Source organism: Triticum urartu, chromosome 5A (genome assembly GCF_056163025.1).
Source record: "Triticum urartu cultivar PI428250 chromosome 5A, HENAU_Tu73, whole genome shotgun sequence".
Lineage (NCBI taxonomy): Eukaryota > Viridiplantae > Streptophyta > Magnoliopsida > Poales > Poaceae > Triticum > Triticum urartu.
Window position 1 is genome coordinate 478968464 of NC_141877.1, and position 24949 is coordinate 478993412.

General features: G+C 46.8%; 4 protein-coding genes across 4 annotated transcripts; 2 read left to right on the forward strand and 2 right to left on the reverse strand.

Annotated features, from left to right (window-relative positions):
- The first annotated feature begins 2527 nt into the window (after positions 1-2527).
- On the forward strand, positions 2528-4064 carry LOC147972100 (uncharacterized). The gene has a single exon (XM_087521306.1). The coding sequence runs from the start codon at positions 2565-2567 to the stop codon at positions 3786-3788; it is 1224 nt and encodes a 407-aa protein (XP_087377432.1). The 5' UTR covers positions 2528-2564; the 3' UTR covers positions 3789-4064.
- A 154-nt stretch (positions 4065-4218) lies between these two features.
- Positions 4219-7860, reverse strand: LOC125509926 (uncharacterized). The gene is made up of 9 exons (XM_087521308.1): positions 7505-7860; positions 7186-7412; positions 6977-7089; positions 6514-6589; positions 6008-6036; positions 5749-5854; positions 5434-5523; positions 5093-5279; positions 4219-4618 (listed from the first exon to the last, which is right to left on the reverse strand). Exons 2-9 carry the CDS (start codon positions 7363-7365, stop codon positions 4278-4280), a joined length of 1122 nt encoding a protein of 373 aa, XP_087377434.1. The 5' UTR covers positions 7366-7412; positions 7505-7860; the 3' UTR covers positions 4219-4277.
- A 9945-nt stretch (positions 7861-17805) lies between these two features.
- Positions 17806-18883, forward strand: LOC147972101 (uncharacterized). The gene has a single exon (XM_087521307.1). It carries the CDS (start codon positions 17843-17845, stop codon positions 18881-18883), a length of 1041 nt encoding a protein of 346 aa, XP_087377433.1. The 5' UTR covers positions 17806-17842.
- A 1293-nt stretch (positions 18884-20176) lies between these two features.
- On the reverse strand, positions 20177-24771 carry LOC125509927 (uncharacterized). Its single transcript, XM_048674990.2, has 9 exons — positions 24529-24771; positions 23592-23782; positions 23365-23477; positions 22953-23028; positions 22446-22474; positions 22196-22289; positions 21847-21936; positions 21507-21693; positions 20177-20607 (listed from the first exon to the last, which is right to left on the reverse strand). Exons 2-9 carry the CDS (start codon positions 23778-23780, stop codon positions 20267-20269), a joined length of 1119 nt encoding a protein of 372 aa, XP_048530947.1. The 5' UTR covers positions 23781-23782; positions 24529-24771; the 3' UTR covers positions 20177-20266.
- Between the last annotated feature and the right edge of the window lie 178 nt (positions 24772-24949).

Consider the following 24949-nt stretch of genomic DNA (forward strand, 5'->3'; position numbering starts at 1 on the left):
TCACGATCATCAATTAACTCATAGGACAAAGCGGATCTACTCAAACATTATAGGATAGCCATACATCATTGGGAAATAATATATAGCGTTGAAAACCATGTTTAAGTAGAGATTACAGCGGGGAGAAGAGGTGTTACATCGCTGCATAGAGGGGGAGAGAGTTGGTGTTGACGGCGGCGAAGTTGTTGCTGTAGATCGTCGTCACAATGATGGCCCCGATGGCGTTCCGGCGCCACCGGGAGAGAGGGGGAGAGAGCCCCCATCCTTCTTCTTCTTCCTTGACCTTCCCCCTCGATGGGAGAAGGGTTTCCCCTCTAGTCCTTGGTCTCCATGGCAGCGGAGGTGCGGGAGCCCCTCCGAGATTGGATCTCTCTCTCTATTTCCTTCTGTATATGCATTCCCAGATTCTGGCCTTTCACCGTTTCTTAAATTTTCGGAGATTTGTAACTCCGATTGGCTGAAATTTTAACACGATTTTTATCCAGATATTAGCTTTCTCGCGGCGAAAGAAGAGCACCAATCACTTTACGGGGTGACCACAAGGGCCCAGGACGCGCCCCTCACCCTTGTGGGCCCCTCGGGCATCGTCTCGCGTTGATTCCACTTTCCAAAATTCACATATATTCCAAAAAAATCTCCGTAAGTTTTTATCCCGTTTGGACTCCGTTTGATATGGATTTTCAGTGAAACAAAAAACATGCAACAAACAGGAACTGGCACTGGGCACTGGATCAATATGTTGGTACAAGAAAATCATATAAATTGTTGCCAAAAGTATGTAAAAGTTGTAGAATATTGGTATGGAACAATGAAAAATTATAGATACGACAGAGACATAATAGAGCTATCAATTACACATATCGGTGCCCCTTGAGGTGGACAGGCTCATGTATGGTTGAGGACTGTGGCCGGAAATACTACAGTTTTCTTGCCAAGCAGGAATATTGTGGGGCCCATGCGTCAGTGAGAGAAGAGTGAGTGAGAGAGAGAGAGAGCGCGGACGCGCGCCTGGTCGGTTGGCTGGCTGAGCCTTCTCTTTTTCTCCCTCTTTCTTTTCTTTTCTGTTTTCTGTTTCTGCCTTCTGTTTCCATTTTTTCAAATTTGAATTTGAATTTTCTTTCAAAATATAAAGTATTCTTAAATTACCTTGGGAATATTTCTTGCTATTTGAACATTTATCCAAGGGTTTTTGACAAACTATAGTTTGTGAAATTAACTAGTGGGCCCATTTGCAAAGTTGTTTTTATTTCTTTTTTGTTTTATTTATTATTCCAAAGATTTACTTGTAGTTTAATTTCCCAAACTAAACTATTTTCGAACTCTGGTTCATTCAAGAATAATTAGGGCAAATATATATAATCTTATAGGAAATTTATTCCCTGCCCTTATGCAAGTTTTCTGAATAAAGTTTTGGGTGAGCCCTTCATGGCTTCCAATTAAATTCAAATGGTGATTTGGATTCAAATGTTGTCCTTATTGGCCTCAAAAAACAAATACGCAAGGAAAGCATGGATGCATATGCTTCTAATTTCACAACCAAAATTTAGGGGAAATTTGGGTTGTAACACGAGGCACAAGTTTTACCTAGGCTTAGACCATCACTAGTCGTAACAACCTTACTCCTAGTTTACATATTTTTCTAAAGTGAGAGTATATGACAATGATTATTGTTAAAGTATCTGTTGTAAAACTATCGGTTAGTAAAATTGCATAGATTAAGCAAACAAGATGAAGATGCATGTAATATATAACCTAAAAAGGCTTTCGCCCTGCTTTATTGATTGTGGTATTGTCTGGAATCTTCCATCCTCTTTGCCCCGACACTTTGTCCTCTCCCACCCCGACTCCTTTCCGGGCAATGGCCCATCCTCATCGGCCTTATCTAGCCTCATCCGCAGCTCATGCTCTATCCCATTGCTGGTGGGTGACACCGTTGATTTCACCTCGCCTCTTCTTGGTGAGACGTCGTCCCGTGCGAGCGCTCAAGGTGGGGACCTGGAGCTTCATGTCAGGATTCATTCCGTGCGAGCACCAAGGTGAGTACCCCAAGGGTCACGAAGTCCATTGCGACACCAGAGCAAAGTCCTTTGCGGCCTTGCTTGCCAGCCCCTTCAGGCGAGTACCCTTACTGCCGACTGCTGGCCACATGCTACACACACCTACCCTGCTCCTGCTACAATGTCCTCTCACACTCCGCATGGTGCGGGGCTGCCCAACTATTTGTCACGCCCCAGCCTCGTGGTTTTCAATTCGCTTCCAAACGGGCAATCGACCATAAAATTTGGAATTCGTGTCGACGTGAATAAAAAATAATTTCTGGAAAGGGATTTCAATTTAATTAAATGACTTGTAGTGAGTAGATTATTTCAGAAGGCATTGTAATGAATGACTGGACTGCAAGCCAAATTAAGGGCTGTATTTGATTTAAACTCCATGAACAAAACTCAGTGACATAATAAGCTTGAGATGCAAGACGAAATGGGAGAAAAAGGCCATGGCCGTGGTGAATCGACATTTCCATAAGCTTGAGATGCACGCAACGCAACGCAACGCAACCAAATCCGATGCTGAAACTGACTCGAAATGTAAACATTTCGATTTCTTCACCGAGCAAACGCGGCTTCGATTGCCATCAGGATCACAAAGCTTTAAAAGGCCTTGCCCTGAGTCGATCTTCTCCTGCGCACCTCCAATCTTTCCCATCATCTCCTCTCCTCTCCTCCACCGCATCCTCTCGATCGCATCTTCCGGCGTCCACTGCTCACATGGAGATTGCCCGCCGGGAGCCCTTCAGCATCATGTCCGGCTCCGGCCGGAAGCGCCCGCGCCCGCTGGAGATCCTTCGCCAGCGGTTCCAGTCTGAGCTCGTCGCGGTTCGTCGCCTCCTCGCCGAGGCGGCCACCGTGCTTCCTGCCTCGTGCCCGTCGGCTCCCCGCGTGCGCGTTCGTCCAGCCGAGGAGCCGCTAGCCAAGAAGAGGAAGGCGTCCCCTCCCGTTCCCATGAAGAAGATGACGCCCAAGGAGCGGAACCAGCTCTACGCGGACCTCACCAAGCTAGCCAAGCTGTCTGAATCCCATGTACTCCCTGCTCATATCCTGGAGCTGCTGAAGAAGCACAGCCGCCGCGGCATCTGCGACGATTACGTCGAGATCGAGATGCACGCCGTCCAAGACGCGGCCCTTGTGGAGATGCAGAAGCAGCTGGACAAGTTCCTTCGAGAGAGGGCCCAAGACCAAGAGGAGGACGAAGACGTCGACATCGTCGGCGGCGTCTCCCCTTTGCCGGACAGGCCGACACCAGTGCAGCTCGTCGTCGAAGAGGATGAGGAGTACGTAGACATCTGCGGCGACGCCTCACCGGTGAAGAATCTTGGCCAAGGTGCAACCATCAGCGGCAGCAGCGGTTCGGATTCTGGTTCATCTCACCAGAGTGTCGACAGTCGTCCAGCTCCGGCAGAGCGCGCCGCCAACAGTAGTACGCCTCCAACACGCGACCTCATCGCCCGTGCCAGCAAGATTCTGGAAAGGCGGCGAAAGGAGGAGACGTCCCGTGCGAGGGAGAAGGCCCGTCAGGAGCTGCTCGAGATGGAGAGGACGGCAATGCCGAAGGACACCCTAGACGAGGACGTGAAGGCGCTCGGCATTGATCAGTACAACACGGCGAGGCCGAACAACTTGTTGCGACAGATGGGATTCTTCCTCAAGCTTGACGACCAAGACCTCAAGCAGCAGCAGCACCACCACCAAAGCTGCCAAGAAGATTTAGAGGAAGGGGAGATTCGGCTGTGATCGTCGTTTTCCCTTTTTGTAATAGTCCTCTTCTGCCGCTGAACGTGATTGAAAATGTATGAAATTACCTGATCGATTATAGTTCGATTCTCAGCTCAATTAGTGATTTTCTTTTGTGTGTACACATGTTTGTGGTGTTGCCATCTTGTCTAGCAACATGCTGACACTTGATGCTGTTCTTGAGGCCTCAGAGAAGGCGTGTAAGCATGATTGAATGAGAAAGTTGTGCTTGTGTGGCCACCTCTTATACAGACCATATGAAAGTAGATGATCGATGATTATACGCAGTGCATGATTGTGGTCAAATAATTAATGACCCGTAGCGCCTGAGACGCTCGCTTCTTGGCCTAAACCTCATCAATTATCTGGTATGTCACGTGGTGCTTGGTGAAACAAGAACAATCTCTTGGTACCGAAACGAGATGCGGTAAGAATGCAACAAAGCATCGAGAACACACTGATCAGGCCGACCCGGTTATTCTTTCAGAGTTACAAAGCAGGATCTGCAGCGGTCTGTGAAATCGTGTCCACTCTTTGCTTCTTGGCAACTACGGATGATGATGTTTCAGGCGGTGTCACAGTTACTTTTGTCTTCCCCACCGCGATGAATGCCACTCTCTTCCTCGTATCAGGCTTGACATCTCTGCGTGGAGTCGGCGCAGCAGCGGGCGTGCCAAGAAGAGAACCCGGAGTGTGTTGATCGTTTGGTAGTTGCCTCCCACTGTGAGAATCTCCAGCATCGCCGCAATGGGTGGCTTCATCTGGGTGGTCAGCCAGAGAAGTATGATGTTGCTTGGCTGGGGTGTTTGCTCCATCAAGGTCTTCCATCTCTGATATGTCACAAGTGCAACATTAGAACTTATAAGAACATTTTTCAAAGTATGGCACGATAATAAACACACAAATAAACAAGCATTCATGTTGTATTAGATACAAAGTAAACAATTGATATAAAAAAAGAAGTGCAGCATTTTGGCAACACATGCACTTCAGTTTCCAGTTGGAGCACGCAACCAAAAATATGTTTTAGAATTGCAATGGAAATAATAGAAAATAATATCATAGTCGCAATTCACAGTGTGTTGTCTTCCAGTAAGCACAATCCCAGCCATAATTCAGCTAGGCTAACTGACCAACTGTTGTTTTCGTTGCAACAACTGTCAGTCAGGTTATCTGACATATAGAGATATATGGTTATTATACCAAAATATCAGCAGGCTGTCACGTATAAGTACTGCAGAAAATGCAACCGTGAACTCCGAATGCTCATATATCGTGAATCAGAGAAGGTAAGGTGTTCCAACCTTCACTAACAAGTCCAAGGGTCTCATACTGGATTGATGAATCTGGAGTGCACGACTTCATATCCTCATCTTGGGTTTTCTGACTGCTAGCTTTGGTCTTTTCATGCAAAACAAATTTATCTTTCACCCATACACACTCCAGGATAGTACTGGGATCGTTGCTCGAGGGGTAGTACTCTCTGAAAGCCTGTGAAATGAATAGGCAAAACCAAGGAGTTATGTAGTGAGATAGCTGCAAGGTCCAGCCACTGCACTTATGTGTGAAAGCATGATCTTACGCAATACATATTTTTTCCATGATCAACAAGGATACAGAGTGCTAGTGTGGAAGCAAAACATACCTGCACTTTATCAATACTGATCTTAACAGCCTGCTTTTTATCCGTAAGATCAGTAACCTTGTTGTATACTGATACAACATCAAGTAACATCTGCAAACATAATATCAGAGACAAAGAAGACAAAGAAGATAATACTGATCTTAGGCAAAATCTCTGCATAAAGAGACAAAGAAGATAATTGGCACGCATATCATTCCAAGTTGACATTTCTTAGATTCCTAAGTTAATACACATAACAGTTTGACTACCAAGTTAGTTGCTGCATGTATATATTGAATTTAATTGATACAATCATTCATAGCCATGCCTGTAGACTATGTGGCTCAACTGTTGAGTCAGGACCCTCACTCGTGCAAGCAAAGCAAGCACTGCAGTGCAAAGTTCTACGAAGAAAGATTTAGCAAGTAAAAAGCTGATCTGACTGTAGTATGGATTAAGGAACTTTGGATAGGTAGCAATCAACTCCGAATGAAAGTTACTACGAGATTTGTTTCCTTTTCGGGGGCAAGCAAAGTGTGGGTGTACACCTTGTTTTATTTCTGCTAAGAAAACAACAAAACAAAAAAAAGGATACACTGCTCCCTTCATAACAGGTTCAGCCATCTGCACAAAATACAGAAAGCATTAGTATTTTCCCTCTGATGTGCAAACCAAGTTAGCTATCTCAAGTCTCGAAGTTGATCAAGAATGATCTGTAAACTACAACGACTCATCCAGAAGTATGCATCATGCAGTTACAAAATATAGAATTTCTCGGGTAATGAGCTTCATGTACCATATACTAAGAGTTAAATACATTGGAAACCTTGCAAACATGCAGGGATAATCACAACACTTTGCTGCTAATTGCTATATCCTAGTTAGCTAAATAAAGAAGTGAAACAACCGGGCAATATTGGTAGACTTCCACAGATTCAAATTTCAATATTGCATAACTTGTAACTTGAAAACAACCACAAGGAACAAAAGTTATGCTCTATTAACAGCGTCATTGCATTTATGATTCCATCAAATATTCGATTCAGCTACAATAGGATAGTTTGCGAAATGCAACCAGTGTCAACAGAAAACAAAACACACCTGGGACAGCAAACGGGCAACCCCCAAAAGCCTCTTATAGTGGCTATGGTTTGCACCAGGCTTCCTCTTACCCTGCCTATAAAAGAAAACATTAAGGAATAACCTGAATAGCAGGCTAATATAATTACAGCATCATTGTACCACGAATTAAAGCAAACTGAATACTCTTAACTGCCAAGAGATTAAGCCTGCCCATACAAGTGGGAATTTCTAGCTAGGCTTTTAGTCAATAGTGAATACATTTTTCTTTGTTATCTTCTAGGATCAATATAAGGACCACAAATATCATCACAGGACTAAACCATGTCCCCAACATGAAGGATTTGTGTAAGGACATTACTTCTGCCATGGTGTACCATACACATAATCTATTTATTTTTTGCGATTGACATACGCATAACAAATGACAAAGATTGTTTTACAGAGGAGCGCAACAGCACCAGGGATGCGAAACCTGACGAACCTGTTCGGAACAAGAATGGTGTTGGCCGGCTTACGACAGGTGATGACCGGGAACACGGCGTTGATGACCTCTGCAAGATTGGCACCAAGCAACAGCTTCAGGTCCCTCCGCACCTACGCGCCCAACCGAAACACATACAAATCACACTCATGAGTGCAGAGCCACTCGCCGGAAAAAGGTAGGGGAGGGGGGCGAGCACCTAGGCGTACCTTGAGGAGGTACTGGAAGTAGGCGGCACCGCGGTGCTGGTTCCGGTGCTTGTAGACCAGGCGCTCAAGCACTCCGGCCTCCGCTTGCAGGTGGCGCAGCGCCGCCCGCAGCCGATGCTCCTCCGCCGACCCCTCCTGACATTGCGCCATGGCGGCCGCCCCGGGCTTGGTAGCTGCCATGTCTAGGTCGTGGATGGATGTACATAGAATTTAAACGCAATGCTCAACTATCCAAAAAAAGTACATAAACCATCAACTTAAGTTAACAGATCGATAACAAAAATCCACTGCTCGTGGTCGAGAGGTAATTAGAAATTACCCAGCGGCAACGGAGGCGAGCAGCGTGCCCTCGGCGTCGGATGTCGGTGCCTGGCCGGCGGTAGCAGGGCGGCGGTCCTGGTACCAGGTGGCACGACGGCAGGAGCCCGGCGGACGGGGCCAAAAATGACCGGCGCGAAGGCGGGCTGCCGAGGGGCCGGGGAACGGCGGCAGGGCACGGTTGTGCGAAGCGGCGGGGGCAGACCGGGCAGGACGGCGTGGGGGCCACAGCGCTCCGGTCAAGGGCGGCGGCCGGCGGAGGACAGGAGAGCGGACAGGCGGCCCGTGTGTGCGTTTGGGCATTCGGCGCAGCGAGGAGGCCTCCTTCGGGCCTTCTTCTTCATATTTTGGGCCTTGGGGGGTTGCTACTGTCCGGGCTGAACACCTAGGGAGCGGCTAAGAATTGAAACTTTTCCCTCAAGTTAGGGTTTCTTCTTCTCGCGCTGGCGATCTCCGCCCCCGTCGAGCAGTTTGGCCGTCCCTGCTGTCGATCTTTCCCCGCTAGCTGTCTGCGGCTGGTGGGCTGAGCGACGGACTAGGGTTCCTATCCGTGTACCCGATACGTTTCTCCGTTGGGTAAGGGAATCTCCATGGCTGCAGCTGAGACCTCGGATCAAGCGGGGATCAGCGATGTGGAGAGGATGATGCAGGAGCTAGGGTTGCGAGAGGAGGACCTCGACGATGCGGTCTTCAATGAGGAGGGGGCGCCACCCGACGCTACGAGATGGGCGGCGCTGGCTAGGGTTAATACTCCAAAAACCTATACTCAGACGTGGTTTTATCGGAACATGAGATCGGCGTGGGACTTGGCGCAGGAGGTGAAATTCAGACCGCTGGAAGACAACCTATACACAATCCAGTTTGCGTGCCTTGGTGATTGGGAGAGGGTGATGAATGATGGTCCATGGCACTTCCGTGGAGATGCGGTTATCATTAAACCCTATGATGGTGTGACTAAGCCCTCGACCATCAAGATGGATACGATTGAGATATGGGCGCAGATACACGACGTCCCAGATCTGTATGCTCATCTAGTTCCAGCCCTCGCAGCGAAGGTGGGGGAAGTCCTGTTTGCCGAACCCCCATCTCAAGACTTCGCCGGTAATTTCTACCGTGTCTGGGTTAGGATTGATGTAACTAAGCCTCTAAAGAATGCAGTGTCTATGGTCAGAAACTCGAAGCGCCAGATCTATCGAGTGAAATATGAAAAGCTCCCAGATTGGTGTGCGGTCTGTGGAATGCTAGGGCACCTGTTTAAGGAACATGGCACGGGAATTCACCCACCATCTGCTCTCGTCTTTAAGGATCTGCGTGTTGGTTGGTTTATGAGATCCGGTAGGGGTCCTGGTGAGAATCGAAACCGCAGAGGAGGAAGAAGGGGAGGACGCAATGGAGGCAGAGGCCGTTCAGAACCACAACAGGAGTTTTATGAGGACGTCGACAATGACGCAATTGTGGGGAAGTCTGTAGTTATGCACGGAGAGGGTGGCAAGGATCCTACTCTAGATGCTGTAATGGAGGAACACTCACGGAAAAGGACAGAAGTAGAGCGGGGCAATAACCCTTCGGCTACCCCTTCTGTGCATGTATCCAGCTTCGTGGATAATCAGCTGGCTATAGTACCAGCAGCTGCCACCATGGTTAGTCCACCTATCAAGAGAGATCCCAAAAAGGCAAGAACAGAGTAGGAAGGCAATGAGACCCTTACTAGTGTTGCAAGAAATTTGGCGGGCTCCTTCGAGGGGCGCCGCCATGCCCAATGAATACATTCTGCTGGAACTGTCGTGGCGCGGGTAAACCTGCGACAGTTCATGAAATTCGCGAATTCGCGATGAAGTTTACCCCTACCGTGCTCTGTATTGTTGAGACTCAAATAAGTGGGGCGCGTGTAGAAGCACTAGCGAGTACGCTAGGTTATGATCAATCTTATGCTATTGACAATCAGGGAAGAAGTGGTGGTATGGGCATGTTTTGGAATAATACAATTAAGCTTGAGATCTTGGGTGACTCCTGCTATCATATTGATGCTAAAGTTGAGGAACCAGGTCAAGAACCTTGGCGGATAACATGTGTATATGGAGAGGCACAAACTCATCTTCGGCATCAAACTTAGGATCTTATGAAGGGCATTAGCTTTACTAGCGACTTGCCGTGGCTTTGTTTCGGTGACTTCAACGAGGTGCTTCAGCCGAACGAACACGAAGGAGCAGCCAACAGAAGCAATGCCCAGATACAGGGCTTTCGGGATACAGTTGACATTTGTATGCTAATGGACTTGGGTTATAAAGGTCGATTTTGGACGTTTGAGAAAAAGATAGCAGGAGGTGCATATGCGCGGGTGCGCTTGGACCGAGCATTGGCCTCTGCCAGTTGGATGACTAGATTCCCACAAGCTTCGGTGACACATCTAACCTCAGCCACATCGGATCATGGTCCCATACTTGTAAATCTTGATGATACACAGAACACAACAAGGCCAAATCACACTTCTCGGTATGAGGTGATGTGGGAATCACATGATACATGGAAGGAGACAATAACCAATAGCTGGAATGCGGCGAACGCTGGCTATGGGGTCGGTGATTTTCGTGACAAGTTGTTGTCCATAACAAATGATCTGTCTAAATGGAGTAAGGAAACTTTCGGAAGTGTTCGTAAAGAGAAAAGCCATATAAAAACCCAGCTTGAGTCGCTGCGCAATGATCCAGTGCGTATGAGTCCGTCTCATCCAGAGCTAAAGCTAAATGAGAGATTAGCGGAACTATACCACAGGGAAGAGTTAATGTGGCGTCAGAGATCACGGCTGGAATGGCTCGCGGACGGTGATAGAAACACAAAGTTTTTTCACATGAGAGCAAGTATGAGGCGAAAGAAGAATATGATCCGGGCACTCACAAATGCTTTCGGCACTCATGTTGAGGATCCAGCTGACTTAAAAAACATGGTTCTGGAGTTCTACAAAACCTTGTATACGTCAGAAGGGGTTCAAGGGGTGGATGAGGTCTTGAGGCACGTTCCGAGGAAAGTTACACCTGAGATGAATGAGATTTTATGTGCGCCATACACAAATGCTGAGATAAAAAATGCCTTGTTTCAAATGTTCCCAACCAAAGCTCCAGGTCCTGATGGTTTTCCGGCACAGTTTTATCAGCGACACTGGGATATTTGTGGTGATGAGGTCTCTACAGTAATCATGCGCATCATTAGAGGGGAGGAAAATCCGGAGAGCATCAATGATACGGTCTTGGTCCTTATACCAAAAGTAACAAATCCTAATCATTTGTCACAGTACAGGCCGATTAGTCTTTGCAATGTCTTGTACAAAATAGCCTCAAAGGTGGTTGCCAATAGATTAAAAGTCATTCTTCCAGATATCATATCCGAGGAGCAATCCGCTTTTCTGCCTGGTAGGATGATCACAGATAATATAATATGTGCTTATGAATGCTTGCACTTTATGAAGAGAAACAGATCCAAAACTAATAGTTTCTGTGCTCTGAAGCTGGACATGATGAAGGCCTATGACCGTGTAGAGTGGGACTATCTACAAGCAATTATGGTCAAACTGGGGTTCTCCTCGGCTTGGATTGATATTGTTATGGGCATGGTTAGATCAGTTTCTTTCTCAGTTTTGTTCAATGGAGAAAAGCTTGAGAGTTTCAAACCAACAAGAGGTATTCGACAGGGAGATCCTATTTCCCCTTACCTATTCTTACTTGCAGCAGAGGGCCTTTCATGCCTACTCAATTCCAGTTCTCAGTCATCAACTCTAAGTGGTGCTAAGGTGGCTCCCACAGCTCCTGAGGTGAACCACATGTTATTTGCAGATGACAGCCTATTGCTTTTTAAGTCTAGTGATGAGGGTGCAAATTTGGTGTCAAACCTGTTGAATCAATACTGTAATGCGTCGGGATTGAGGATTAATAATGATAAGTCCTCAATATTCTTTAGTAAGGGGTGCCCTCAAGGCACTAGACAACGAATTAAGGATATCTTGGTTGTGCAGAATGAGTCACTCAGCGAGAAATACTTGGGGATGCCTACAGAAGTTGGACAATCAAAAAATGGCATGTTCAAGTATCTCTGGGATAGAGTTTGGGAAAGGATAAGAGGATGGATGCAGAAACTATTGTCAGCAGCGGGAAAAGAGGTTCTTATTAAATCGGTGGCCCAATCGATTCCAGTTTTCTCCATGTCTTGTTTCAGACTCCCGAGGGGGCTTTGTGAGAGCATAACTTCATCCATAAGGCAATTCTGGTGGGAAGTAAGCAAGGAAAAAGAAAGCCATGTTGGGTGTCGTGGGATGTTATGACGAGGCCGAAGAATTTGGGAGGGCTAGGCTTCCGGGACCTTGAGATTTTTAATTTGGCGCTTTTGGCGAGACAAGCTTGGAGATGCCTAGAGAATCCTGACTCTTTGAGCGCTCGATTCCTAAAGGCTGCTTACCACCCTAATTGCACTGTGCTGGAGGTAGGACTGGGGACGCACCCTTCTCAGATTTGGCGTTCGATCCTAGATGGCAGAGACATTATCAAGCAGGGAATAATCAGAAGAATTGGAGATGGACGGACGACTAGCATATGGGATCATAACTGGATCCCAAGGTCTGGTTTGATGAGACCAGTATCTTCGCTGGTGCTCAACCCACCAATAAAAGTTGCTGAACTGATTGATGCCACTTCGGCCTCGTGGAAGGAAGAGCTGATTCGGCAGATATTCACACCGGTTGATGCCGAGGCCATTCTGCGAATCCCTATATGCTCTAGGCCTCTAGAGGATTTTTGGGCATGGTCCAAGGACCCGCGGGGTCGTTTCTCTATCAGGACGGCCTATAAGATGATCTTCAGAATTAAGATGGGGAGAGAGGCATGGTTGGAGGAATCAGAAAGCCTATCAAATGTAGATAGGGAGAGGAAAGGATGGAATGATCTCTGGAAAATCAAGGTGCCCTCAAAACTGAAGGTTTTTGCTTGGAGGCTGTCACAACATTCTTTGCCTACCGGGGACGTCCTTCAGCATCGAAATATGGCAACAACAGGTGTATGTGCTGTTTGTGGAGCCCCGGACAGTTGGCGCCATGCACTACTGGATTGTGCCGTCTCCCGATGCACTTGGGCTCTGTCTAATGAAGAATTGGTGCAGCATATGTCTTCCAACCAAGACCCCAATGCAAAGCGCTGGCTACACTCCATGGTAGAAGTTCTTAAGGAAGATGAGGCCACCGTCCTGATCGTGACCTTGTGGGCGATTTGGTCTGCTCGCCGCAAGTTGATTCATGAAGGCATCTTCCAATCTCCTCATGCTATTAATGGTTTTATATCAAGCTATCTATCAGACATCGAGTTTCTAAAGAAGCCAGCAGTAACAGCAAGTTCAGGAATGACGCCAAGGCCGACGAGGTGGATCCCTCCTCTGAACCAGCACTTAAAAGTGAACGTTGATGCGGCGGTAGCAACGCGCGGTGGTCTTGGATCAGTAGCAGCAGTGTGCCGCGACGGCAACGAAATTTTCCAAGGGGCGTCTGCACTCACTTTCAACAATATCGATGATCCTGAGGTTCTGGAAACGCTGGCTATACGTGAAGCTCTTGCTCTCTCAGAGGACTTGTACATTCAGAAAATCTCAGTGGCTTCCGATTGTAAGAAAGTGGTAGAGGCAATCAAGACAGGCACATCGGCTTCATATGGTGCAATAGTGCGAGAAATAAAAGGTTGAGCTAGGTTTTTTTCTTCCTGTTTGATTAGTCATGAGTTTAGAACCTCCAATGTCGAGGCTCACAAACTTGCAAAGCATGCTTTAATGCTGGGTACTGGTCGCCATGCTTGGTTAGGCCAGCCCGGGGATCTTGTTTTCGTCCCTGTAAACGGTGTGACGGATGAATAAAAGCTTTGTGGGTTTGCCTCAAAAAAAACCTAGGGAGCGGCTATATGTCCTACCCTCTCGCTTAGGGTTTTTTCGGCTCTGGCGGCGATCCCATCGCTGCCGTGAGATCTCACCGGTGAATTGACCGCCGACTGTTCCTCCTGCGCAGATCATCCCCTTGGTCGGCAGGAGAGCGAGTCAGATCGGCTGTTTTGGAGCGTTCTATCGTCGAAGGAAGAAACCTTAGATGGCGGAACGTGCAGAATCGTCGTCTGCGGGGTGGTCAGGAAAGAATCTTGAAGAGATGCTGCAGCACTTGGACCTGCAAGATGATGAGCTTGATGATGTGGTTGTAGGGGAGGAGGAGGTAAAGAAGTTTGCAGCGGACGCTAGGTGGCTAGCGATTGCGAAGGTGAACACGACCCGTACTTTCAGTTCGTCTTCGATGTTCGAGTGCATGAAGTCAATCTGGTCGCTAGCGCACGTCCTCAAGTATAGGGAGGCGGGCGAAAACCTGTTTATCTTCTAGATGTTCTGCCTTGGCGACTGGAAGAAGGTGGTGCATGGTGGTCCATGGCTATTCAGGGGGATGGGGATGCTGATTGAGGACTATGATGGTAAGAAGGAAACCACATCCTTTGACTTTGAGGGACTGTATGTATGGGCTCAGATTCACAACATACCAGAACTATATCGCAAGGCAGAGGTGGTTGATCAATTAGCCCGTCGCATCGGGCGGGTGAAGGAAATTCAGCTCGCTCCTCGACTGTTTTATGAAGGGGATTATGTCAGGGTTCGGGCCAAGGTTCTTGTCAACAAACCTCTCACACGAGTCACCCCATTGAATGTCGTGGGAGAGGGCCGACTGTTTCTTCCGGTTAAATACGAGAAGATCCCCTATTTCTGTAAGGTCTACGGACTCATGGGGCATAACCATGAGGAGTGTGGCGATGGTGTCTGGGAGGAGAAACACAAACAGTGGGGAGGCTGGATGTTGGCACAGAGGAGGGAAATTGCCCCAGAGCAACAAGGCGGCTGGGCTGCCCGTGGAGGCCGATCAGGTGGAAGAGGAAGAGGCAGGACAGACTACAGCAGCTACCGCAGCCCGCATGGCTTCCGCCGGATGCTCACGACGCCAAGATAAATGTAGATGGCGGCCTGTCAAAAATTGGGGACAAGGGTGCCTCTGCTGTAGTCTGTCGAGACAAGCGTGGAAACTATCTAGGGTCCTCTGCCATCATCTTCGAGGGCCGCCTAGACCCAGCAATTCTCGAGGCTCAAGCATGCAGCGAGGCACTAGCACTCGCCACAGATCTTCACATCCAGTCCGTATGTGTGGCCTCTGATTGTCTCGAAGTTGTAACAAGGATAGCTGACGATTCTCCATGCAGTTTCTACCCAATCCTGCAAGATATCAAGCAACAGCGGAAGAGCTTTAGTGATGTTAAATTCATTCACGAGAATAGGAGACACAGTGGGGAGGCTCATGCCTTAGCTAAGGCTGCTGCATCTCTCCCTCCCGGGCGCCATGTGTGGCTTTCCTCTTTGCCCGACATTATCTGTATTCCCATGTCTTTGAACGTCTAATACAGGATACAGATTCCGCTAAAAAAAAACCTAGGGAGCGGCTAGTTCTAAAAAAACCTAGGGAGCGGCTGTTGTGTATCGCTCATAGCGAGGGCCAATCCTATACGACGCCCTTTTGCTTCGGTTTGTCGAGCAAGCACGCAGACCGACCGAGTCGAGCGACTATTCAGCGTGTTACACATTCCTGGTTTTCTAAACCTTCTGGAAGATTCCTGACTAGCACAAGTCTTTTTTTGTTTTATTTTTTTTGCAGCAATTTTTTCTTTTTCCTGTTGTTTCTTTTATCCCTGTTCATTGGTTTCCTTATCTTTTTTTACTTTTTAAAAATGTTTACTTTTCAAATGAAAAAGTTCAGCTTTTTTATAAAATGTTTGCGTTTTCAAGAAAATATACCGATCTCTTCAAAAAACTGTTCGTGTTTTAAAATATTTTTGAGAATTTCAAAAAGTACTCTCATTTTCAAAAGTTAGTTCACAAATTCAAAAAATGTTTGTGTGCTCAAAAAATATTTTGAAATGCCAAAAAATGTTTGTATTTAAATATCATTCAGAATTTTAAAAATGTTAAGATTTTCAAAAAATGTTGTCATTTTCAGAGAGTCTTCCCGTTTTCAAAAACTGTTCAAGCAACAGCGAACTGATTATTTTTAGGGGTAAGGCTAAGTTTTTTTTATCATAGTCCACATGTGGTGGGATACAATTTGGATCATGGGGATGAGCCAACCAAATGTGGCATCTCGAATCGAGAACATGAGAGTACTTAGCTAAATTTTGTGCTTCGCCGTCAACGGCATGACCTTCAGAAATAAAGTTACAATTAAAAGTCGCTGCTCGAAAGTTGATCTCTGTAATAATGGACCCATAGCGGCCCTGGTTGCCCTTGATGATGTCGACCACTATTTGCTTGGAGTCTAACGAGAGGATGAAATTCTGAAGTAGGAGATCCTCCGCCATGGCCAAGGCCTCCCTGCACGCTATCGCCTCCAGCGTAGCAGGATCAAGTAATCCCTCGATGACTAGTGACGAACTCTCAAGATAATTACCTGAATCATTGGGACACACTTCAGTTGCTCATCTGCCTCTTGTTCGCATGAGACACCCCCATCCACATGGACTTTTGCATGTCCAGGAGGTGGTGTCGACGGCCTCGCATGGTTATGTCTCAACCTGGTCATACGTCAGGCCAGACCCGGGTTTAGGACATGCTCCAAAGTCCAAAAGGCCCGAACCCCAGACCTGAAGCCCGACAATGCACATTTTCTCAAGCCCGAGGCCGCCCTGAATGATGTTTCCCAGTGCTGTTACATGTAAGCTCAGCCCGAAAAGTGCAAGAACGAAAGCCCGACCCAGCCCAAATATACATCCGGGATGTAACCAGGGCTCTGGGGAAGGGCGGCATGTGTGTGCGTTTGGGCGTTCGACTCAGCGAGGAGGTCTCCTTCGGGCCGTCTTCTTCGTAATTTGGGCCTTGGTGAGTTGCTACTGTGTGGGCTGAACACCAGGGAGCTGCTTTAGCTCAAAAAATCCTATAGGACGCCCTTTTGCTTTTGGTTTGTCGAGCAAGCACACAGACCAAGCGAGTCGAGCGACTATTTAGCGTTCCACATACCCTGGTTTTCAAAACCTTCTGGAAGATTCCTGACCGGTTCATGTCTTTTTTTTTCTTTTTCTTTTTCCTATTATCATTGTGTATGGTTTTTCGCCTGGTTTTCCTCTAATTAACCGAGCAAATCTCTTTTTCTTAATCAATGAAAATGACAAATCTTTTGTCTCGTTTCAAAAAACAATGTCATTTCCTTCTCTGAAACGCCGTCTACGCCGGTGAGATTAAGACCTTGACAGCCATTGCAAGCCTCATCAACAGAACCTTGGAAATGAGATTTGCAATCGAATGTATCAGGCTGATCGGCCAAAAGTGGTTAAGCTCTGTGGCACCATATTTTTTCAGAAGCAGGGCAATGAAGCTTTGTTGATTTCTTCAAAATTTTCACCCGCAATCTAATAAAACTTGTGGAAAACAGCCATCACTCCCTCTCGAGCTGATTATACCCCAGCATGACCTGAAAATTTTTCCCATGAACCCGTCTGGTCCGGGCGCCTTCTCAGGTGGGGAGGGGAGGTCACGATCGCAGCCCAGCCCTGCAAATTAACCGATGGAATTTGTAGCTCGTCCCAATTGAGTGTGCGCTGAAGTGGATGCCTCTCGCCCAACTCACTGGCAAAATGATCGTGCACTGTCGTGGCCTTCCCTGAATGTTCAGTTACTACTTCTCTGTCAGAAACCTTGAGAATTAATGTTCAGTTTTAGTTGCTTCCTCAGTCTGAATTCCGCGTCAGAAAGTTTTCTGAACTCTTGCGAAAACGGACGGTCCTGCTACACTGGTCTTCCTCAGTCTGAATTCCGCGTCAGAAAATTTTCAAAATGAAATCTGGCGTACCTAATTGGAGCTGCTGCATTACCTAGCATCTAAGAATGATGTTTATGCTGCAGCAAGCATGAACCCAGGCCAGGATGCATTGCCTTCCCAGCAGTAGGAGTTGTGATGGTTCCGCATCTTGGAAGATGAAGATGAATCAAAGCTAAGCTTGAGATGCACGCAACCAAATCCGAAGCTTGAACTGACTCACGGCCATGCATTCCGATTTCTTCACGGCTCACTAGTTAAAAGGCCTTCGCTTGAACTGACTCGGAGTGCATTCCGATTTCTTCACGGATCACTCACAGCAGCACACGGTTTCGATCTCATCACGGATCACTGCACAAGTTAAAAGGCCTTGCCCTGTGTCTTCTCCAGCGCACTTCCAATCTTCCCCATCGTCTCCTCTCCTCTCCTCTCCTCCACCGCATCCTCTTCCGGACCTTACCCCAGCGACCGGCATCCACTGCTCCCATGGAGATTGCCCGCCGGGAGCCCTTCAGCATCATGTCCGGCTCCGGCCGGAAGCGCCCGCTGGAGATCCTTCGCCAGCGGTTCCAGACTGAGCTCGTCGCGGCCCGTTGCCTCCTCGCCGAGGCGCAGGCCGTGCTTCCCGCCTCGTCCCTGTCGGCTCCCCGCGTGCGCGTCCGTCAAGCCGAGGAGCCGCCAGCCAAGAAGAGGAAGGCGTCCCCTTCCGTCGTCCCCGTGAAGAAGATGACGCCCAAGGAGCGGAACCAGCTCTACGCGGACCTCACAACGCTAGCGAAGCAATCTGAATCTCATGTACTCCCTGCTCATATCCTGGAGCTGCTGAAGAAGCACAGCCGCCGCGGCCTCTGCGACGACTACATCGAGATCGAGATGCACGCCGTCCAAGACGCGGCCCTTGTGGAGATGCAGAAGCAGCTGGACAAATTCCTTCGAGAGAGGCCGAATCCGTCGAAGCATCATCAGCACAAAAATATGATGGCCCAAGACGAGGAGGAAGACGAAGACGTGGACGTCGTCGGCGGCGTCTCCCCTTTGCAGGTCAGGCCGACACCAGTGCAGCTCGTTGAAGTGGACATCTGCGGCGACGCCTCACCGGTGAAGAATCTTGGCCAAGGTGCAACCATCAGCGGTAGCAGCGGTTCGGATTCTGGTTCATCTCACCAGAGTGTCGACAGTCGTCCAGCTCCGGCAGAGCGCGCCGCCAACAGTAGTACGCCTCCAACACGCGACCTCATCGCCCGTGCCAGCAAGATTCTGGAAAGGCGGCGAAAGGAGGAGACGTCCCGTGCGAGGGAGAAGGCCCGTCAGGAGCTGCTCGAGATGGAGAGGACGGCAATGCCGAAGGACACCCTAGACGAGGACGTGAAGGCGCTCGGCATTGATCAGTACAACACGGCGAGGCCGAACAACTTGTTGCGACAGATGGGATTCTTCCTCAAGCTTGACGACCAAGACCTCAAGCAGCAGCAGCACCACCACCAAAGCTGCCAAGAAGATTTAGAGGAAGGGGAGATTCGGCTGTGATCGTCGTTTTCCCTTTTAGCGATCGTCGTGGCTAGTAGAAAGCTTGTAATAGTTTTCTTCTGCTGCTGCTGAACATGATTGAAAATGTATGAAATTACTGATTCATTCGAGTCTCAGACTGTCAGCTCAATTAGTGATTTTTTTTCCAACTGATTTGGTTGCCATCTTGTCTAGCAACATAACTGACACTTGATGTTGTTCTTGAGGTCTCGGAGAAGGCGAGTAAGCATGATTGAATGAGAAAGTTGTGGTTGTGTGGTAACACCTCTTATGTAGACCATATGAAAGTACATGATCGATTATACAGAGTGCATGATTGTGGTCTAATAATGATCCATAGCGCCCGAGACAATTGCTTCTTAGCCTAATTACCTCATCAATTATCTGGATATATGGAGTATTTAACTTCATGGAAACTGACAGAAAACTACCACTTTACAATTTTGTGCGAAAAACTACCACTTTATCCTAATCCGTGGCAAAAGACTACTAAGTCTCGAAACCGATTGCTTCACCCGCTTCACCCGCGCTAAGCACCAAACTGACCAGCCGGTCCCACGTTTTAGGTGCCACAGTGGCCAACCGCCGCCTGCCGCGTGTTGACGGTGCGTCCGCGGTCGGAAACGGTGGTTGTCGATTTGCGTTCAGTGCATCAAAACATGGGGCCGGCCATTTGATGCCGATCCTCTGACGACGCCGTTTCCGACCGCGGACGCGCTGTTAACGTGCGTCGGGCATCGGTTGGCCACCATGGCGCCTGAAACGTGGGACCGGCTGGCATCGGTTGGCCACCATGGCGCCTGAAACATGGGACCGGCTGGTTAGTTTCGTGCTTAGCGCGGGTGAAGTGATCGGTTTCGAGACTTGGTAGTTTTTTGCCACGGATTAGGACAAAAGTGGTAGTTTTCCGCACAAAATCGTAAAGTGGTACTCCCTCCATTCCACAATGTAGTGCTTCCTCTATCCCCGTGCTTCAACTTTGACCGTAAATTTAACTACCAAGACCGATTGCGGCGGGAGCAAAAATTATATCAGTGAATTCGTATTCGAAAGAAGATTTCAATTATATAATTTTTTCTCCCGCCGCAATTGGTCTTGTTGGTTAAATTTATGGTTAAAGTTGGACCTCGGGAAGTGCGGGCACACTATATTTTGGAATGGAAGGAGTAGTTTTCTGTCACGTTTCCGTGAAATATGGTAGTTTTTGGTTAAATACTCGGATATATGTCATGTGATGCTTGGTGATAATAAAAAACAATCTCTTGGTACGAGATGCAGTAAGAACGCAACAAATCAACAATAACACATGGATCATCTACTAAGATGTGCATATGTATAGCCCTTTATTCGCTTCATCATTACCGGTTGTTCTTTTATATAGAGTTACAAAGCAGGATCTATGGTGGTCTGTCGAATCGTGTCCACCCTTTGCTTCTTGGTAACTACGGATGATGTTTCGGGTGGTGTCACGGTGACTTTTGTTTTCCCCACAGCGATGAATGCCACTCTCTTCCTCGTATCAGGCTTGACGACATCTCTGCGTGGAGCCGGCGCAGCAGCAGGCGTGCCAAGAAGAGAACGCGGAGTGTTTTCATCATTTGGTAGCTGCCTCCCACTCTGAGAATCTCCGGCATCGCCGCAATGGGTAGCTTTATCTGGTTGGTCAGCCAGAGAAACATGTTGTTGCTTCGCTGGGGTGTTTGCTCCATCAAGGTTTTCCATCTCTGATATGTCAAAAGTGCAGCATTAGAACTTATAAGAACCTTTTCCAAAGTATGACATGATAAACACATTATTACTCCTGTTCTATTAATGGAATACGCCATCTATAAAGAAATATAAGACCATTTATAGTGATCTAAACGGTTTTAAATTTCCTCACAGAGGGAATAATTAATAAACAAGCATTCCTGTTCTATTAGGTACAACACAAACAGTTGATATTAAAAAAAATGCAGCATTTTGGCAACACATGCAATTTAATTTCCAGCTGGAACACGCACCCAGAAATATGCTTTAAAATTGCAATGGAGATAATAGAAAATGAGACCATAGTCGCAATGTGTTGTCTTCCAGTAAGCACAATCCCAGCCATCATTCAGCTAGGCTAACTGACTAACAGTTGTTTTCATTGCAACAACTTTCAGTCAGGTTATCTGACATATAGAGATATATGGCTATTATACCAAGATATCATGCTAAACAACAGTAGTCTACCATAATAAGTTACAAATTCCAGACGCATACTCTTGAGTGTTTTCTCAAATGTCATCTAGCATAAGAGACATGGAGATGTTATCAGACAACATACTTGAGTGTCATCATAACTTCCAGATAGTCAATTGGAGGTGAATGTAATAGCACCATCAAGACTCTTCATCTTCATTCATACTCATTCTGTATCACTTCCTACCACTTCTTACTACATATATATGTTATTAATACATATTGCATTTTCAGTTTAGATTACTTAACAGAAAACAATTTTTAATTTGCATGCCTTTAGGATACAATTGTATGCGATTGGTTTCAGCAGGCAGTCATGTATAAGTATTGCAGAAAATGCAACCATGGACTCCAAATGTGCATATGTCATTAATCCGAGAAGGTAAAGTGTTCCAACCTTCACTAACAAGTCCAAGGGTCTCATACTGGATTGATGAATCTGGAGTGCACGACTTCAGATCCTCAGCTTGGGTTTTCTGACTGCTAGCTTTGGTCTTTTCATGCAAAACAAATTTATCTTTCACCCATACACACTCCAGGATAGTACTGGGATCATTGCTCGAGGGGTAGTACTCTCTGAAAGCCTGTGGAATGCAGAGGCAGAACCAAGGAGTTATGTAGCGAGGTAACTGCAAGGTCCAGCAACTGCACTTTCGTGTGAAAGCATGATCTTACACAATACATATTTTTCCATGATCAACAAGGATACAGAGTGCTAGTGTGGAAGCAAAACATACCTGTACTTTATCAATACTGATCTTAACAGCCTGCTTTTTATCCGTAAGATCAGTAACCTTGTTGTATATTGATACAACATCAAGTAACATCTGCAAACATAATATCAGAGGCAAGCATCTTAGGCAAAATCTGTGCATAAAGAGACAAAGAAGATAATTGGCATGCATATCATTCCAAGTTGACATTTCTTCCTTTTCGAAAAAAGAAGTTGACATTTCTTAGATTCCTAATTAATACACATAACAGTTTGACTACCAAGTTAGTTGCTGCATAAATATATGGGAGGTTATTTACTGAATTTAATTGATACAATCATTCATAGCCATGCCTGTAGAGTATGTGGCTCACCTGTTGGGTCAGGACCCTCAGTCTTGCAAGCAAAGCAAGCACTGCAGTGCAAAGTTCTACGAAGAAAGATCTAGCAAGTAAAAAGCTGATCTGACTGTAGTATGGATTAAGGAACTTTGGATAGGTAGCAATCAACTCCGAATGAAAGTTACTACGAGATTTGTTTCCTTTTCGGAGGCAAGCAAAGTGTGGGTGTACACCTTCCTTTATTTCTGCTATAAGAAAATAATAGCACAAAAATAAAGGATACACTGCTCCCTTCATAACAGGTTCAGCCATCTGCACAAAATACAGAAAGCATTAGTGTTTTCCCTCTGATGTGCAAACCAAGTTAGCTATCTCCGGTCTCGAAGTTGATCAAGAATGATATGTAAGCTACAACGACTCATCCAGAAGTATGCACCATGCAGTTACAAAATATAGAATTTCTCGGGTGATGAGCTTCATGTACCATATAAGAGTGTATACTAAATACATCGGAAACCTTGCAAACATGCAGGGATAATCACAACACTTTGCCGCTGTACCCTTATAGTTAGCTAAACAAAAGAAGTAAAACAACCAGGCAATATGTGTAGACTACCAGAGATTCAAATTTCAATATTGCGTAACTCGTTACATGAAAGCAAGTACAAGGAACAAAAGTTATGCTCTATCAACAGTGACATTGCATTTATGATTCCACCAAAATATTTGATTCAGTTGCAACAGGATAGTTTACAAAACGCAACCAGTGTCAACAGACAACAAAACGCACCTGGGACAGCAAACGGGCAACCCCCAAAAGCCTCTTATAGTGGCTATGGTTTGCACCAGGCTTCCTCTTACCCTGCCTATAAAAGAAAATATTAAGAAATAACCTGAATAGCAGACTAATATAATTATAGCATCATTATACCAAGAATAAAAGCCAATGAAATAATCTGAACTGCCAGGAAATTAAGCACTGCCCATACAAGTGGAAACAGTCATTAGTGAATAAACTTTTTCTTTGTTATCTCCTAGGATCAATATAAGGACCACAAATATCATCACAACACCACAACATGTCCCAACATGAAGGATTTCTACACATAACAAAAAAATTGTGATTGACATACACATAATAAATGACAAAGATTGTTTTACCGGGGCGTGCAACAGCACCATGGATGAGAAACCTGACGAACCTGTTCGGAACAAGAATAGTGTTGGCCGGCTTACGACAGGTGATGACCGGGAACACCGCATTGATGACCTCCGCGAGATTGGCACTGAGAAGCAGCTTCAGGTCCCTCCGCACCTACGCGCCCATTCCAAACACATACAAATCACACTCGTCAGTTGTCAGTGAATAGCCACACTCGCCCGGAAAAGGTGGGGGAGGGGGACGAGCAGGTCGTAATAGTAGGCGTACCTTGAGGAGGTACTGGAAGTAGGCGGCGCCACGGTGCTGGTTCCGGTGCTTGTAGACGAGGCGCTCAAGCACGCCAGCCTCCGCCTGCAGGTGGCGCAGCGCCGCCCGCAGGCGATGCTCCTCCCCCTCCTCCGCCGAACCCTCCTGACGCTGCGCCATGGCGGTCGCTCCCAGCTTGGTATCTGCCATGTCTAGGTCGTGGATGGATCTAGAATTTAAACTCAATGCTCAACAATCCAATAAAGTACATAAAACATGAAAAATAGTACAAATAATAGTGCGTGAATTGGCAACAAAATCCATCAACTTAAGTTAACAAATCGAAAATAAAAATACACTGCTCACGAGGTAACTAGAAATTACCCAGCGGCAGTGGTGGATCTACGATTTTGAAACAGGGTAATCTACCCTAAAAAAATTACAAATAAATATGACATGCCAATAGAACAACAGAAATTGATCAATATGTTCTTACAAACATATGAAAAATTCTCAAATAAGTTTTGATTTTGCATTAAAAAAACTTGCAAAGTTCAAATAAGACTATGTGCATGTGTTCATTCTTCCACATTTGATACATATATGTAATCATGTGGACCTAGTTGACATTCTGTTCTTCAATATGACAATGACATTTATTGATTCAAAAAAGGAGAGTTTGACCCAAACTGAAACAATTCAGTAGTAAGTAGTAACATTTCTGAAAATTACAGCTCAAGATGCCACATGGATTCAGAAAATGGATCCAAACTAAAACAATTGAGTAGTAAGTAGTAACATTCCTGGGCAGAATTCCGTAGTAAGTAATAAGTACATTACAATTTTCAAAGGAGCACAGCAAGCCTAAATTCTTAACTAGAAGTACTGGCAGGTGGCAGCACGACGAGTACTGAGCAAACAGAAATTTGGGAACAGGCAGAAATCTCATCAAACATACCTCAAACGTGGCAGGTCGCTGCTTGCCTTCTGCAGCTGCACAACGCCGGGCGTCGACTGCCGAGTGCGGTCTCGGCGGCTGCGGGCTGCGGGCTGCCGGCTGGGCGCGGTGGCGCAGGGCAGGGGCGGGGCGAGTAAAGTCGACGGCGAGGCACGGAACCAGGCGGCGAGTTAGGGCGGCGGGAGCGTAGAGGGGAATTGGGAACGGGAGGCAGTGCGCGAGCCGCGGGCCGCGGCTGTAGGACGAGTCGACTCGAGGCTGTGTTTGCTGGCCTTTTCTTCTTCCCGCGGCAAGTGGCCCGGCTAAGGCTGTACCTGGGCTGCCTAGGCAGGCACGCGTGCCGGCCCGGCACCCACGGCCCATCTGCCACGTTGGCGAGGGGAGGAGCTAAATTAGTCCAAAAATGTCAGTTTTTTCTATA

Coding starts and splice junctions, on each gene's coding strand:
- LOC147972100 (XM_087521306.1), top strand. CDS start 2,565: ATGCTGAAACTGACTCGAAATGTAAACATTTCGATTTCTTCACCGAGC.
- LOC125509926 (XM_087521308.1), bottom strand. CDS start 7,365: ATGGCAGCTACCAAGCCCGGGGCGGCCGCCATGGCGCAATGTCAGGAG. Junction 5,855..6,007: donor CCTGTTATGAAGGGAGCAGT/GTATCCTTTTTT, acceptor TCCATACTACAG/TCAGATCAGCTTTTTACTTG. Junction 5,280..5,433: donor TCAGTATTGATAAAGTGCAG/GTATGTTTTGCT, acceptor TTCATTTCACAG/GCTTTCAGAGAGTACTACCC.
- LOC147972101 (XM_087521307.1), top strand. CDS start 17,843: ATGGAGATTGCCCGCCGGGAGCCCTTCAGCATCATGTCCGGCTCCGGC.
- LOC125509927 (XM_048674990.2), bottom strand. CDS start 23,780: ATGGCAGATACCAAGCTGGGAGCGACCGCCATGGCGCAGCGTCAGGAG. Junction 22,290..22,445: donor CCTGTTATGAAGGGAGCAGT/GTATCCTTTATT, acceptor TCCATACTACAG/TCAGATCAGCTTTTTACTTG. Junction 20,608..21,506: donor CCTTGGACTTGTTAGTGAAG/GTTGGAACACTT, acceptor TTGACATATCAG/AGATGGAAAACCTTGATGGA.